The 15,954-nt window shown below is 35.2% G+C and overlaps 1 protein-coding gene across 2 annotated transcripts in view; it reads right to left on the bottom strand.

The window, feature by feature from the left end:
- Positions 1-13,820: 13,820 nt before the first annotated feature.
- EIF3E (eukaryotic translation initiation factor 3 subunit E) overlaps positions 13,821-15,954 on the bottom strand; it is a 41,975-nt gene continuing 39,841 nt past the window's right edge. For both annotated transcript variants that reach the window (XM_076005076.1, XM_012786317.3), the window contains 3 exons: positions 15,454-15,556; positions 15,061-15,195; positions 13,821-14,007 (listed from right to left, as the gene is read on the bottom strand). In XM_076005076.1, coding sequence (XP_075861191.1) covers positions 13,969-14,007; positions 15,061-15,195; positions 15,454-15,556 — 277 coding nt within the window. In that variant the 3' untranslated portion in view covers positions 13,821-13,968. The remainder of the gene's footprint in view (positions 14,008-15,060; positions 15,196-15,453; positions 15,557-15,954) is intronic.

Raw genomic sequence — 15,954 nt, 5'->3', positions numbered from 1 at the left:
TAATCCCAACCCTTTGGGAGGCCAAGGTGGGAGGATTGCTTGATCCGCAGGAGTTCGAGACCAACCTGGGCAACATAGTTGAGACATCATTTACACACACACACACACACACACACACACACAATTAGCTGGGTGTGGTGGTGCGCACCTGTAGTCCCAACTACTTACAAGACTGAGGCAGGAGGATCCCTTGAGTCTAGGATCTTGAGGCTGCAGTGATCTATGATGAGCCACTGTACTCTAGCTGGGGCTACACACAAAGATCTTGTCTCCAAAAAAAATGCTATGTAAAAAGAATGGTCTATAAAAATGTTCAAGGTATAAATTTCATTAAAAATTATAAATTAAATATCAAGACGGTACAATAAAAAACTGTAAAACAAAACACATTATATTGTATGATGATAATGTAGAAGATTATGGATTTCTTGATTAGGGGGAGGTTTCTGGTTCTATGAAATCCCATTTTTGTTGGTGGCACATGCCTGTAGTCCCAAGTACTCAGGAGGATTGCTAGAGCCCAGGAATTTAAAGTTTAGTAAGCTATGATTACACCACTGCTCTCCAGCCTGGGTGATAAAATGAGTCCCTGTCTCCTTAAAAAAATTAATAAATAAAAAAATTTAAAGAAATTTTATTTTTTTTGTATTATGTTTATCATCGTACTTTTTATAAAAATCATATTTTCACATTATAGCCTTATCTCAAGTGTACACACTTGAAGGTCTCCAAAGTCCTTGCAAAAAATGAGCTACATTTCCTTTCCCTGGAAGTGTGAGGTCTCTGAGCTGGAAGATGAATAGAAATTTTTAAATCCTGATTAGTAAAGGTCATGTCATTATTTTTCAGAATGTGATTTTCCATAGTGCAAAATCTACAATTGTTGGAAAGTTCTCATCTAATTGCTTCTAATAAATGCTTCTAATTCTGTCCTCTTGGGCCACACAGAGTATACCTAATTCTTCCTTCACATCTAAGCCCTTCGAATGCTAGAAAAGTTTTTATTTCCCCAGGATCTTCTCCAGGCTAAATATCTCCAGATTCTTCAACTGTTTCTCATAGGCCATGATTCTGAGTCTCCTCAACTCAGATGCTCAGACGGCATCCTTCAGACACATTCCCTTTTTTCAGACAATCAGTGAATGAGAAAACTTTATTGATTATCAAGAAAGAAAGAAAGAAAGAAAAAAAGAAAGAAAGAAAGAAAGAAAGAAAGAAAGAAAGAAAGAAAGAAAGAAAGAAAGAAAGAAAGAAAGAAAGAAAGAAAGAAAGAAAGAAAGGCCCATGCTGAGATTTCTTTTCAGGCTCAATACTACTTATTAGGGAAGAGGGTTTTTTTTTTCTTTTTGAAAGGTGAATTTCTAAGAACTATTCCTCAAGTATGCAGAAAATTCTAATTTAGGGATGCAGTTTACTAAATTATTTAGGTTATTCCTGGAAGTAGGGATGGGGGAGCAGTATAGATTAGTGTTCATTATATTTTTATATTTTCTACTGTTTACTACCTTTGTGCATAATACTCTGCTTCCTCCTCTATAAACTGGATAGTAATAATAGTAAACACCTCATAGGTTACTGCCAATTAAATAAGATACAGAAAACACTAAGTCACAGTGCCTGAACATGGTAAGGTCTTAATAATCTTTTTAAGCAAAATCATTTATATATATTCTCAGTCATTTAAAAATCTACTTCAAAATAATAAAAAAATCTACTATTTATCAAGACAGCAACTAGATATGATCTGAAAGCAAAAGGATAACAATAATTAACAAGCAATATTTCATTTGCCAATTCTAAATGTATGATTTGATTTAAAAACTGTATTTTTACTAATTCAAGTCAATGGATACAGAACTTTACTGTGAAGGACACAGATAAACAGGGAATGCGGATCAATGAGCTAAACTGAGTATTCTAGGGGAGAAATGACAAGGCTTTGCTCAGTGGAGAGGAAGAGGCAGTTTTATAAGAACCATGAGAATTATCGTTTATTTTATTGGGTGTTTACCCTGTGCCAAGCACTCAGTGTAAGAGGAGGAGAATGAGAAGGGGCGAGTGTGAAGGAGAGGGAGGAAAGTGAGTGGGGGCTAACTTGTATTGAGGGCAGGCCCTGTGTTAATTGCTTTATATGAATTGTTTCCTTTAATTCCACAATGCTACAGAGTAGGTACTGGAAACAATCTTTAGGGAGGTTAAGTAACTTCCCCCAAGCCACAGAAGTTATTATATAAGTGGCAAAGAAGGATTCGAGCCAAGTTCTTAATCACTAAGTTATTGTTGGGGGAAAAAACCCAAAATTGTGCTTATGATTGTTTAGATAGCAGGAGGAAAGGGACAGGGAAGAAAAGACCAAGGCCTGGCATCTTTATAAAGGACAGAATGGCCAGTGATAAGAAATAGAGATTGGAGTGGTGGTAGGAAGGAGAGTAAAAAGAGTATAAGAATAATTCTTTGGTTCTTGTACTTCTTAAAACAATATCCATGACACTCTAAGTAAAAAGAAAAAAAAAATGGGATACTTAGATTACACTAAATCAATTTCTCATTACAAAAGAATCGAATGCTAAAGGTCAATAACAACCCTTAAAAGACTAGGTAACATTCTCAACCCTTCCTGTCACTTAGTTCTGATTTCTGGGAAAGTTAAAAGACACATGGAAATAAAAACACATTCCTTTTTTTTTTTTTTTCCCACCAAGGAAATTTTTAAAATTTGGTAACTTTAAAAAGGCCCATGTTTGCCTCAGTTTGATAAAATAAAATTTAGAAATGAGAATTGACTTTAACCATTATTTACTTAAAATTCTCCACCAAAAGAAACCTTTTGGGACCCAGCACTTCAGAGGGATTCAGAGTCTGGCTGGTGACACTGCTGTGCAAGGCTTCCTTCTTGTTGATACACACCTGATTAAAGGCTACAGGATCAAAGAGCAAACCACTTATGGCAAAGTGCTGCAGACCTAAAGGCTCATCTGTGAATGGAATCACTTAAAACTATTTTAAAGGGTTGTCACAAACAGGGTGCTTATTTTTAGAAATGAGTTTTCTTTTGATACAAAGAAAAATGCTGGCCATTTCCCTTATGTTTATAACAACATTCCAATTTAATCTTCAGTTTAAAAATTCTTTAATTATTGCACAACAGTGCTTTGTTGATTGCACAACACTCACATCTCTGTTTCATACTAAAATCTAGACTTTTCTACGAGACAGACAGAGAGAGAGAGAGGAAGTGCATACCCATTCTTATCCTTTATAGTAGTGATATATGTTAAAGCTATGGTTTACAATTTTCATTCTGCTCTCAGGAGAAAGCTATAAATATCAATGATAGATAAAAGTCTGTCATAAAAACATTGTATTTTAACCAATTTATTATTACTTACTCAGTCTCTTTCTAGTAACAGCAATAATGCTGGAAAGGAGTATGGAATTATGCAGGTATTACTTGATTATGTTCCAAAAATTTATTTTTCTGAATTTCATGTCCCTATTCTGCACCATCAAAAGTCATCAACATGTATATACATAAAGGCTTCAACCAAAAGTAATAGTAGGTGTTGGAATTTTTCTTAATGATTAGAATCTGGTACAGAAAAAGACCTTCCAATCTAAATTTCCCTTGTTGGTTATCATGACTATTGCTGAAAAATCTGGAAGAACATATGCCAAAACATACAACCGCATGTTTTTTTGTCCAGTCATACATAAGAATCCAGCATAATTACTCTTGAATTTAAATCAAAAGTAAGTTTACAAAAAGAAATCTATGTTCTTTTAAATACTGAGACCTCATCTACTATTCAGCTAATACCATTGTATTTATTTCACTCTTATAGTAAAATAAAAAGTTGAGGGATTTTATAAATTCCTACCAATTTAAATTATGTAGGAAAAAACACTGCATGCCACTGTGTACCTTTATATGCCTTTGGCATTTCTATTTTGAGCAAATATATATAATTTTTAAAAAGTTAAAGTTGCATTATAACTTTTTCATTTTCTCTTGTCTTATATTGTTTCATAAAACTTAAGAGTGAACGTTTTAAAACAAGCAAACAAACAAACAAAAAACAAAAGGAGTTTGTTCACTCCTAGAAGACAGAATCAGAAAAACATTGGGTAAATTAAAAAAAAAAACTCACACACATTAGTTTTGCTTCTCTACAATTTAGTCATTATAGTGGAATATAAGTTTCAAACACACAAAACCTCGAGTCTCCTGGTGCATCTTGAGTTACCATCTCTTATTCCACTGGCATTCCTATGTTGGAGCAGAGTGTTCTTAAGATAATTTAGCTAAAACAAAAAAAAAAAAGCTACAGTTCTTCCTTGTCTATTCAAATACACAGAGATGCCAAAGGGAGTTCTTTTGCTTTCTTTCCTTAGATTCTCTAGAAGAGAACAAACTGTTTCAGTTATTTTAAAAAATTTTGATGAATGATATCTTACCTAAACTTTCACTGTTTTTTATATAAAGAATATAGCATTTTATAAATGACATAATTTTGTTAGTATGGCATTATACTTTTTTTTTTACTTTATAATCAACTATTCTTAGATTTCCTTAAGTCACTAATGGTCAGACAAGAAAAGATTGCCAAATGACCAGGTAGGTAAACCTTAAGACTAATGCCCAATACACATTGTAAGGTTGTTTTGAAACTCACTTGAAATGACGTAAATCATTTTTGGGTGAATGTTAAGTAAAAATGAACTTATAAAGCGAACAAGCATTTTTGATTGTTAGTGAAATCTCATTTGAGTCCTACAAATCCTCAAAGAACTAGGCACGAATCCTAGGGCAAGGGAGCTAGACAACTAAGAACATTGTCTAATTATGTCATCTATCAAAACATGAGGCATACTGGTTATGTAGAGCTCTTGACGGTTTCTGAATGAATGAGATCATCTATATTCCAACTACTATTTTCTGGGACTGGTTATATTAACTCAACAGCAGAAATTTAATTTTTAGGTAAACTATAACAAAATGATACTAAAATGATGACAAAAGTTCTAATATCCAAGTTTGTCACAGCTTCTTAAGTTTTGTTCCTGTAATGTAGCAGCACGTGTGGTACAAATCATGCTTTATGCTTTGTATTGTTTTAAAAAGCTGTGATGGGCTGGGCACGGTGGCTCATGCCTGTAATTCTAGCACTCTTGGTGGCTGAGGTGGGAGGATAGTTTGAGGTCAGGAGTTGGAGACCAGCCTGAACAAGAGAGAGACTCTCTTTACTAAAAATAAAAAATATTAGCCAGGCGTGGTGACGCACGCCTGTAGTCCCACCTACTTGGGAGGCTGAGGCAGGAGGATCGCTTGAGCCCAGGAGTTTGAGGTGGTTGTGAGCTAGGCTGACACCACTGCACTCTAGCCCAGAAGGTCTTACTCTGGTGACACAGCGAGACTATTTAAAAAAAAAAAAATGTGGTGGTGATTTTAAGCTGATCTCTCTGTACTCTTTTTAGGTCTCCCTTACATCCAAAGGCACATACTTAGGAAACAGCTGGCAAACGTTCAAGGTGAAAATCTGTGGCCAGGAATGGAGAAACACTCACTGGCTTGTGTGGAGATGGACCAATAGCTCTGGTCTGACTAGCTAAATGAACAAAGACACAGCTAATAATGAGCTTCCTTTCTGTGCAGACCATTTGTCTTTAAAATGAAATGAAAAGCCGCATACTCCCTCAGCAGAGAAAACCAGAGGCCATCATTTGCCACATTCTATCAGACTACTGCTTTAATATTTCCCAAACATTACCTGTCTACCTGAATGAGTAGAGAGTAAACAAGTAACTATCTACTAGGTATCTATTATTTTGCCTCCTGTGGAGGGAGTACCAGGTGAACAAATCATAGTTACCATGCCCAATGGGTAATGTAGAGGCAAGATAAAAAAATATCCACAAATAAATGCAATCCAGTAGTATTTTATTCTCCTAGGAGAGCTGCCAGATTTCAAATCCTGTTTAAATAAGACTGTCTTTCTGGGATCCAATTATTTTTCTTCCCATGTCATTTTGCACATAAGCCATGCCTCTGGTCCTCAAACAGCTGTCTTCTGTCATCAATCAAAGTGCAATCTTACAGGTGTACCTTTAAGCAATTAGACATATACATACATAAGCATACTTAGCTTATTTACCTGAAATTATGTCGGAGTATCCAAGAGATTTCCCAAAGGTCAAAACATCAACTTCAAACAACATCTCTTCACCCCTCAATTGTCTTCACAACACTTGAAAACAAAATGAATCAATCTGGCATAATTCTCCCAATCTCATCAGACTAAATGGGAGTCAGCACAAGAGTCACAGTTTTAGAACCAAAATAGGAGATGCCGTAGATTAGTGTTATTTCTTACAGATTCGAACAGTCAAACAGTTTATTAAATACATGAGATGAAAAATTAACAAAACATTAACAGTGTTTGTGCTACCTCTCCAAGAAGTTAACGCTTTTCCAGAGGATGGCTTGATCACTGAGAGAATTCAAAATGCAAGGGAGTAAATTATGCATGGGAAACACACAAAACAGTTGACAGCAGGCTGGTTGTTTTTTGTGTGTGGTTTTTTTTTTTTTTCTGAGTCTAATTAAAACCTCATTGGAAGCTTTAAACATTTCACTCTAGCAGATAGTTTGGCTCTGACCTTGACTACTTTTCTTACTGCTGGGCAAACCCCCGCCTGATTTAGGCTTTCAATTGCTCCTGTGTTAGCAGTGGCACGAGAACCAAAAGGGTTTACTTCCCAAGTGACCTCTTAGAGGTACTTCAAGGGCATTTGAGGATACCTGTGCCACTTTCCTTTGTTCACACATCCACAAGCTGGAAAGCAAAACAGTGGTCATATTTGGGGATCAACCGCAGGCCGGCAAAGTTCAGAGTATTGCGAATTTGGAAGTCCAGTAGTTTTGTATGCTGTCCAGCTGTTGTCCTGACAACTGGGTAGGTGAGAGGAGGGAAAACATCTAAGATCTTAGTGTATCTGCCTCTCTCCATTTTTACTTTCACCATTACCAGAGTCAAGACCAAGAGAAAGATAACTTTTATGAAACTTTTCATAAATTGCCATATCTTTATAATTTTAACAAGTCCTCAGCTAACTTTAACCATAAAAAGAATGTATCTTACAGCAGCACTTCCTAAGTCTGTTTTCACATATGGTGGTGCTTACCATATTCTCTTATGTTTGTGTGTCTGTCCCAGGGTTAAACTGTGAACTCAGGGAGAGAGGGGCTGTGATGGAGTTTTTTGTTATTTACTTATTTATTCATCAGTGCTTAATCCCAAGTAGCCAGGCATCAAAGCAGTAGGAAATCAGAGAATAAGAAATACATAATTTTGGTCAAGATTACTTGATAATAATAAAGAAAATTAAAGTTTTCTGGCAAGTACACTTGTTTTTCAACCTTTTTCCTCCAAGTCTGTAGTCTTTCCATTATACTGTTCTGAACATGCATTCATTTATTCAGTCAATAATTTGTTTAGGGCCTAATATGAGCTAGAATTAGGGAATCAGTAGTGAATAAGACGGGTATCATCCATAAACAAATGAAAATGACAGTCTAGAACAGGCATTAACCAACTATAATTGACTTTTGAACAATATCACAATTGGAAAAAAAATCACAGACAAAACACATAGCCTAGAAATATTGAATAAATTAAGAAAAAGGTATGTCATGAATGCATAAAATATATGTAGATACTAGTGTATTTTATCTTTTACTACCATAAAATATACACAAATTATAAAAAGTTAAAATTCATAAAAACTTACACAAGCACTTACAAACTGTACATGGTGCCATTCGCAATTGAGAGAAATATAAACAAACGTAAAGATGCAATATTAAATAACTGCAAAAAATTCACTGTAGTATATGCTGTACTACTCTAATAATTCCATAGCCATCTCCTATTGCTATTTTGGTGGGCTCACATGTGTTACATGTGCTTAAAATGTCATGTGACACTAATCATCTCCTTGTGAGCAGTTCATCTCTCCAGTAAGTTGCATACTGCAGTAAAAAGTGATCTCCCATGGTCCTTGAGTATTTTTCATCATGTTTAGTGCAATACTGTACACCTCAAATAACACCATGAGAACGATACTACGTGTCACTAGTGAGGCTTAAAGTGCTCACAAGCAGAGAAAACTCATGACATTATAAGAAAAAGTGGAATTGCTTGATATATACCATAGATTGAGGTCTGCAGCTGTGGCTGCCCACCATTTCAAGATAAATTAATCCAGTGTAAGGACCATTGTCAAAAAAGAAAAGGAAATTCATGAAGCCATCACTACAGCTATACCAGCAGGCACAAAATCCTTGCATGTTTTTGCAAAATACCTTTTTATTTCGTATTGAAAATGCAGCTTTTATGTAAGTGCAGGATTGCTGTAAGAAAGGCATATCTATATACTCTAATATGATTTGAGAAAAAGCGAAGTCATTACATGACACGTTAAAAGGAAGATGAAGGACCTAAAGTTGGAGAAATTAATGCCAGCCAAGGATAGTTTGATAATTTCAGAAAGAGGGTCGGCCTCAAAAAATGTCAAAAGAAGAGAAGCAGCTTCTGCTGAGCAAGATGCAACAGATGAGTTCCCAGATGGCATTAAGAAAATCATTGAGAAGGATGTCTGCCTGAACAGATTTTTAATGCAAATCAAAGTGCCCTATTCTGGAAAAAAATTTCCACAAAAAACATTTATCAGTAAGGAAGAGAACCGAGCACCAGGATTTAAAGCAGGAAGGGATAGGCTAAACTCTACCGTTTTCTGTATATAGTCAGGTTTATGATCAGGAACTGTTTTTTATCTATAAAGCCACTAATCTCTGAGTCTTAAAAGAAAAAGGTAAACACCAGCTGCTAGTCTTTTGGTTGGCCTGGGAAATTTTTACCGTTTTTCTGGATTGAGGCTTTGTTCTTGAAGTCAGGAAGTACCTTGCTGGTAAGAGACTGCCTTTTAAAGTTCTTTTGATATTAGACAGTGCCACCGGCCACCTGGAACCCCTTGAGTTCAATACCGAAGGCATCAAAACGGTCTACTTGCCTTCCAATACAATGTCTCTAATTCAGCCTCTAGATCAGGGCGGCACAATGACCTTTAAGGCTAATTACACACAGTACTCTATGCAAAATATTGTTAATGCTATGGAAGAGAAGCTTGATAGAGAAAATACCACGAAAGTCTGGAGGAATTACACCATTGAAAATGCCATTATTGTTACAGAAAAAGCCATGAAAGCCATCAAGCCTGAAACAATAAGTTCCTACTAGAGAAAACTGTGTCCAGATGTGCATGACTTCACAGGATTTACAACACAGCCAGTAAGGCAAATCATGTAAGAGATTGTGGATATGGCAAAAAAAGGTGGATGAAGGGTTTCAAGTTATGGATTGTGGAGAAATTCAAGAGCTAATAGACCATACTAGAGGAATTAAAAGAAGATAACTTGATGGAGATGAGTGCTTCTGAACAAGTGCCAGATTGATGATGAAGATGTAGGTTGACACTCTGGTAAAAGGGTTCTGATTATTTGAGACTGCTTTTGACTTCTTTTTATGGCATGGGGCCTTATGTGATATGGGCAAATGGTGGAAGAGGGATTGGTACCATATAAAAATATTTTTATAGAAATGAAAAAGCAAAAGCCAGAAATTACTATGCATTTCTGTAAAGTTACACCAAGTGTGCTTGCCTCTCCTTCCACCTCTGACACCGCTGCCCCTGAGACAGCAAGACAAACCCCTCCTCTTCCTTCGTGTCCTCAGCCCACTCAACATGAAGATGATGACAAGGATGGAGACTCTTAGAATGATCCACTTCCACTTAATGAATAGTAAATATCTTTTATGATTTTCTTAAAATCACAATAGGTTGTTAAGTATGAAATGTGATTTTGAATCAAAAGTTAGTTTATTATATCTCAAACAAGAAGTAGTACAAGTAATCAAAATATGTGCCTTGACGACTGACACAGTTTTGCCTTTTTAACAGTAGCTAGTTTATGCCAGCAGTGAAGAACCCTGGAGAGCAAGTGATGATGAAAGGCGTTTACCACAGCTTGTTGAAAACTGAATGTTTTTCCCTGCAAGAAGTGGTCCAGAGCTTGCAAGAAGTGGTGTCAGTAGGTGAAGGGTCTGGTGAATATGGTAGACAGTTTCCAAATCCAGCTGCTGTAGTTTGAGCAGTGTTGTTTGTGCAACATGTGGTAGAGTATTGTCTTGCAAGAGGATTGGCCTGTCTCTATTGATCAATCTTGGCTGCTTCATCACAAGCATCTTCATCATTTTATTCAATTGGTTCCAAGACAAACTCATTAAAAAATAACACTACTTTTTGACTTATCCATGGTTTCTCAAAAAATGTTCCAAAAAAGAATTTAAAAGATAATAAGCCAAACCATGCGTTTCAAAGAATGAGGATGTACCTTCATAATAAAAATAAAACAATGTGTCAAAAGTGCAATGTCAGAGATATCAATTGTCCAACTTAGTACTTAAATTGGACCTTTCATACTTAGTAACATTTTCTTTCCTCTAGCTTACTTTATTGTAAGAATACAGTATATACTTCCTATAACATACAAAATGTGTTAATCGACTATTTCTGTTACCAGTAAGGCTTTCAGTTAAGAGTAGGCTATTAGTAGTTAAGTTTTGGGGGAGTCAAAATTATATGTGGATTTGACTGTGTAGGTCAGCATCCCTTACACCTGTATTGCACACACATATACACATATGTATACACACAAACACAAATGAGTTTGTGCTTTTTATGCTATACACACACATATATCGCACAAACATGTTTGCGAATGCTTAGAGAAAATTTAAAGTACACCGCTTTTTTTTGAGACAGGGTCTTGCTCTGTCATCCATGTTGGAGTGTAGTGGCATGATCACAGCTCACTGCAGCTTCAAATTCTGTCTCAAGTGATCTTCCTGCCTCAGCCTCCACGTAGCTGGGACTACAGGTGCTGCCACGCCTGGCTAATTTTTAAATATTTTTTTAGAGATAGGGTCTATGTTGCCCAATCTGGTCTTGAACTCTTAGGCTCAAGTGATCCTCCTGCATAGGCCTCACAAACAGTTGGGATTATACATGAGCCAGTATGTCCAGCCACAGCAACTTTTTAAAATGTAAGCCCCATGAATGCTTGCTCTTTGATGTGCTAGTAAAATCTACTGACACATAGGAGAGTCTATTTATTGAAGGGCAAAAAACACACACATACACACAGGCAAATTAGTAGGTACTTACTTTGTGCTCAACACCTTACTGAAACATTTTACCTGTCATCGAACCTGTTATCAAAACTTAATGTTAAGTCCAGAACCAAGTAATTTTTATGCAAAGTTCATAAGGGCATTTTTACAATGAACAAAAATGGCCATTAGTTATATGTATATTTTTTTCCTTGACTGATACTAGTAATCCATAGTGGCATCATCTTTCAAGGTCAAAGGGTAGAAACAAAAAGTGGTAGAAAAAGTGAACATTAACTACTCACACAATGGATGACCTTGAAGAAGCAGAGTAAATAGTAAAAAAATCAGTGTTCTTCAGAGCTTTGTATGTTCTAATCAGTATTTTTGTGGGGCCTCTAGTATCAATGATTATGTCAGCAGGAAAAAAATGCAGTATCCTTTGCTCTTATTAGAAGACAATGATGCTGAGATGAGTTGATTTTGGTGGATCAACACCTTTATTCACAACTTACTAAATATGTATCCCTTAATCCTTTGCAAATTTAATCTGAAAGAATTACAAACAAAGCAACAATGATGTGAGGGGCAGTGTGACACAACTGAAGAATCCTGTTTTCTATTCCTTCTTTTAAGGAATAGAACCATCTGAGGTATGCTATCTCAAGAACTCAGAAATAATACCACTGCTTTCAGTACTTCCAGGCTTAAGTAAGGCATTCAAATGTTTTGGTTCCTTTCTTTTTCCTTACGGTGGTTTAAAGAAATACAGGGCATGAAAATGCCTGACACATTATAAATGTTTATTATTAGCTTCCTATCTTTCCTACCTGGGTTTTTATATACTAGTTCACTAGGGCACAATTAATAACCATTTTTAACTGCTGGATTATGTAATCACCTAGAAATCTTTATTTGCTATTAATGTGGTTTGGTTAAAAGTCTTAAAACAAAGAGTGAGTATTAATGCTGTCTCCATCTAAGAACTTTTGGACCCTTGGGTTACTGAAGAGGGAAACATGCAGATCTTAACATCCTTCTCATTTTTACATTGCCTGAGTAATGTATGCAATTTTATATAGTTTTGTATAATTACAGTTCTATTTGTTATAGATTGGAACTTCTGATTCATGGAATTAGCTCCTAAACATAAAGGTCTATCTTGCTATTGATGTCACTCTTTGGTACTTTCTCCATAAATCTTCACCATTTTGTACTAACAATAATCCTCTTTATATTTCTCTATATTTTTTCCTGCCCTATACTTGGCATTTCTATAACAGTGATTACAGAAGAATAAATAATTAACACTTGGCTTAACCTGATCCTCTAGTTTCAGTACTTTTTGACTGCAGCTTAGAAGTACCAACACCCCAAATCAGGGTTGGAAACCACAGCAAGTGAGACAAATTTGGCTCTTGGCCTGTTTTTGTAAATAGTTTTATTGGAACACAGCCACCAACATTCATTTACATACAAAGGCTGCTTTTGTGCTACATGACAGAGTTGAATAGTTGCAACAAAGAACATATGGCCTGCAAAGCCTAATATAGTTAATATCTGGGCTTTTACAGAAAAAGTTGTGGACACCCTGTCTAAGTTTAGTATTGGGAGGTCTCTATGCTCTTTCAATGACAGATGCAATTTAACTACTGTAGTCTCTAAACTTAACTGAACATTGAGGGTGGCCTGATCAGATGTCAAATAAAAGGGCAATATACAGTATCTTTTATCTTTTTACCATTCCTTGAGAGTAGAAACAGAAATTTCTATTATCTGAGTTTTACTTCAGCAACCAAAGTGAAAAATCACACCACTTCTGTGTAAAAGAGACTCTATGAGGACTTTGTACTAAATACCATGGGTATCCAGTAAACAGTGTGTGTGTGTGTGTGTGTGTGTGTGTGTGTGTGTGTAACATTTGGAGAGGCATTTATTAAATCCAACTTATACTCCTATTTAGTGTCTGTATAGTAAGTGACTAAGGAGCCACTTTAGGAAATCAAGGGACTATAGCTTTATTTGTAATAACCCTTAACTGGAAACAACCAAAATATCCTTCAATAGAAATATGGCTAAACAATATGGAATACTATTCAGCAACAAAAAGGAAGAACTACTGATATATCTGATAACTCAGATGGATCACAAGGGGCATCATGATAAATGAAAAGAGCTAATCTCAAATGGTTACATACTATATAATTCCATTTATATAACATTCTCATAATGACAAAATTATAGACATGAGCAATAAAAATTAGTGATTGCCAGGTGTTAGAACTGATAGGGATAGGTGTGGCTACAAAAAGTAGCATGAGGGACATCTTTGTCAGTTGTGTATCTTGATTGAAGTGTTGGTGCTACAAACTACACATGATAAAATGGCACAAAACTACTTACACACATCGTACCAATGCCAATATCCTGATTTTGATATTGTACTACAGTAACTCAAGATGAAAAAATTGGGGGAAACTGAGTTCAACCTACATGGACTTACCTCTCTGAATTACTTTTGCAACTTCCTTATTTCAAAATAAAAAGTTAAAAAAACAGACACTTGCTCATATAAGAAAATTCACAGCAAAATAAAATGCACCATTGCCAATTTTATTCAAATTCTCCAAAATTTATATTCAATATTTAATTATTTCTAAAATGTATGTTACCCTTCATTATAATGGTTTTAATATTTCATCTTTCTTTTATAGTTTTTTCATCTTTTCTTTACAGTTTTTCAGTAGAAGCCAGAGTCTTGAGTTGCCCAGTTAGGAGCCTAAAATATACAGAGAAAAATTGACAGGGTGAAAAGAAAATACTTTCTAAAAAAGCTAACATAGAAAAAAGTGACACAGCATTTACTTTAGCACCACTCCTGTCAACCCAGTCTAAGATCTTAAATTCTATAATTACTAAATGTCAGATGCCCCACATAGAACAAAACGAACACATTAAAATGTTATCTGATATATCTTTAGGCCAATTACACAATATAATAATTATAGTATTACCAATATTGGAACAATAATCAATACAAATTGATCCTGAAGCATACAGAAAAAAAACCCATATAAGTTATTTTCTAGGCTCAGCTATTCTAGACGTGGCTGGAATATGCAATTCCAATTCTAATGAGTCTTTCTCTTTTGAAACTAAAGGACACCAATATGTCCCTAAAATTTCAATTGGATGGGGTCTTTGAAAGCCCCATAACTGCTTCCTAATGACTTTGTACCTTCCAGTTACACATAATCATAAGGTCTAAACAGCATTAAAGACAGTTTAGGATTCCAAAATTATAAGGCCATTAAGTTCCTTCAACATATAATATGAAGGATCTGTATCAAAAGGGGTGATTATTTTGATATGAACATCAGAAATGAAATTTGTGTAAGATCAGCACTAATAGATATAATAAGATCAACGGTTTTATAAAACTATTTCTTTAGATTTAGAAAAAACACACATTTCAAGCACTTGAAAGAGGGCTACACATGTAAGTTATCATCTGCCAGTATCAAAATGATGTGTTGAAAACCCTGAGGAAATGAGTTAATGAAGTCACACAGGAAGAGTAAAAGGAGAAGAAAAATTGTTATAACAAATGAGCAACACAATTTTTTTCAGATTCCTTGACTAATGCATAGAATACATCTAAGAAAAAATTCATTGCAGTTTAGTAATTTCTTAAACAAAATGTTCATACCTTTAAATAGCAGTAAAAATCAGGTACAACTGATACTGATATAGTTTCAAAAAAAAAGTCATGTAACAATTATGTTATGTTGTTCCTAAATCCCAGACAGAGTAGAAAATGTTTGGTTCTTACCTCTGACCTACTATTCTGATTAAGTTTCTTCTCAATATTCATGGCCAGTATCTGGCTCCTAAAGGAAAGGCTTTTGGTCTTTTCAATCACTTGCTGATAGGGTGAGACTGCATTGTTACCCATAACCACATGCCCCTAAAATGAAACAGAAGGAAATTGATCCTATAATGATAATGACTGAGTTTCCCAGGTAATTAATGAGCATGATATAACAACACTACATGAAAAATATTTTTATACACAGTATAGAGATGACAACATTTATCTAGCAAGAAAAGAGATGTTGCTGTTGTCTTCAAAGAACTATTATACATTAAAACAAATTCTTAAAAAATAAAATGTCATAACTAAAAAATTTTAAAAATTCAATAGCATAACTAACATAATACTCACTAATTTAGAATCAATCTTGGCATCCAGTCTTGCATTTCTGATCAAATTCACAATCCACCTTTCAGCTTCTTCAGGAGTCATGTTCAGTTTATCTGCCAACATGCTAATGAAAAAAGTAAAAACAGTAATGTTAGTTAACTGGGCCTCAAAATCTAGTTTTATGTATCTGTTTGATCCACACTCTACATAGAGAATTTTAGGTATTTCTCGATCACCCTCTCTTATATAACAAGACCCATATTATCTACATTGCTCCTATGTTTGTGTCTCTTGTCTTGTATTATACATGATCTATATCCCATTTTACCAACCAACATGTAAGATCCTGGAGGGGAGAGTACCATATTCTGCATTTATGAAAATCTTTTCAGCTTCTAGAACACACTTTACACCAGGTGCTCAGTAAATAATGATGTAAAGGAGAAAAAGGTTTTATAATGTACAGTCAGCCCTCTGTAGTCACAGGTTCTGCATCCATGGATTCAACCTACTACAGACAGA

Source organism: Microcebus murinus, chromosome 7, assembly GCF_040939455.1.
Source record: "Microcebus murinus isolate Inina chromosome 7, M.murinus_Inina_mat1.0, whole genome shotgun sequence".
Classification (NCBI taxonomy): Eukaryota; Metazoa; Chordata; class Mammalia; order Primates; family Cheirogaleidae; genus Microcebus; species Microcebus murinus.
Note: the sequence above shows the minus strand (reverse complement) of the source record. Positions and strands in the feature narration are given on the sequence as shown.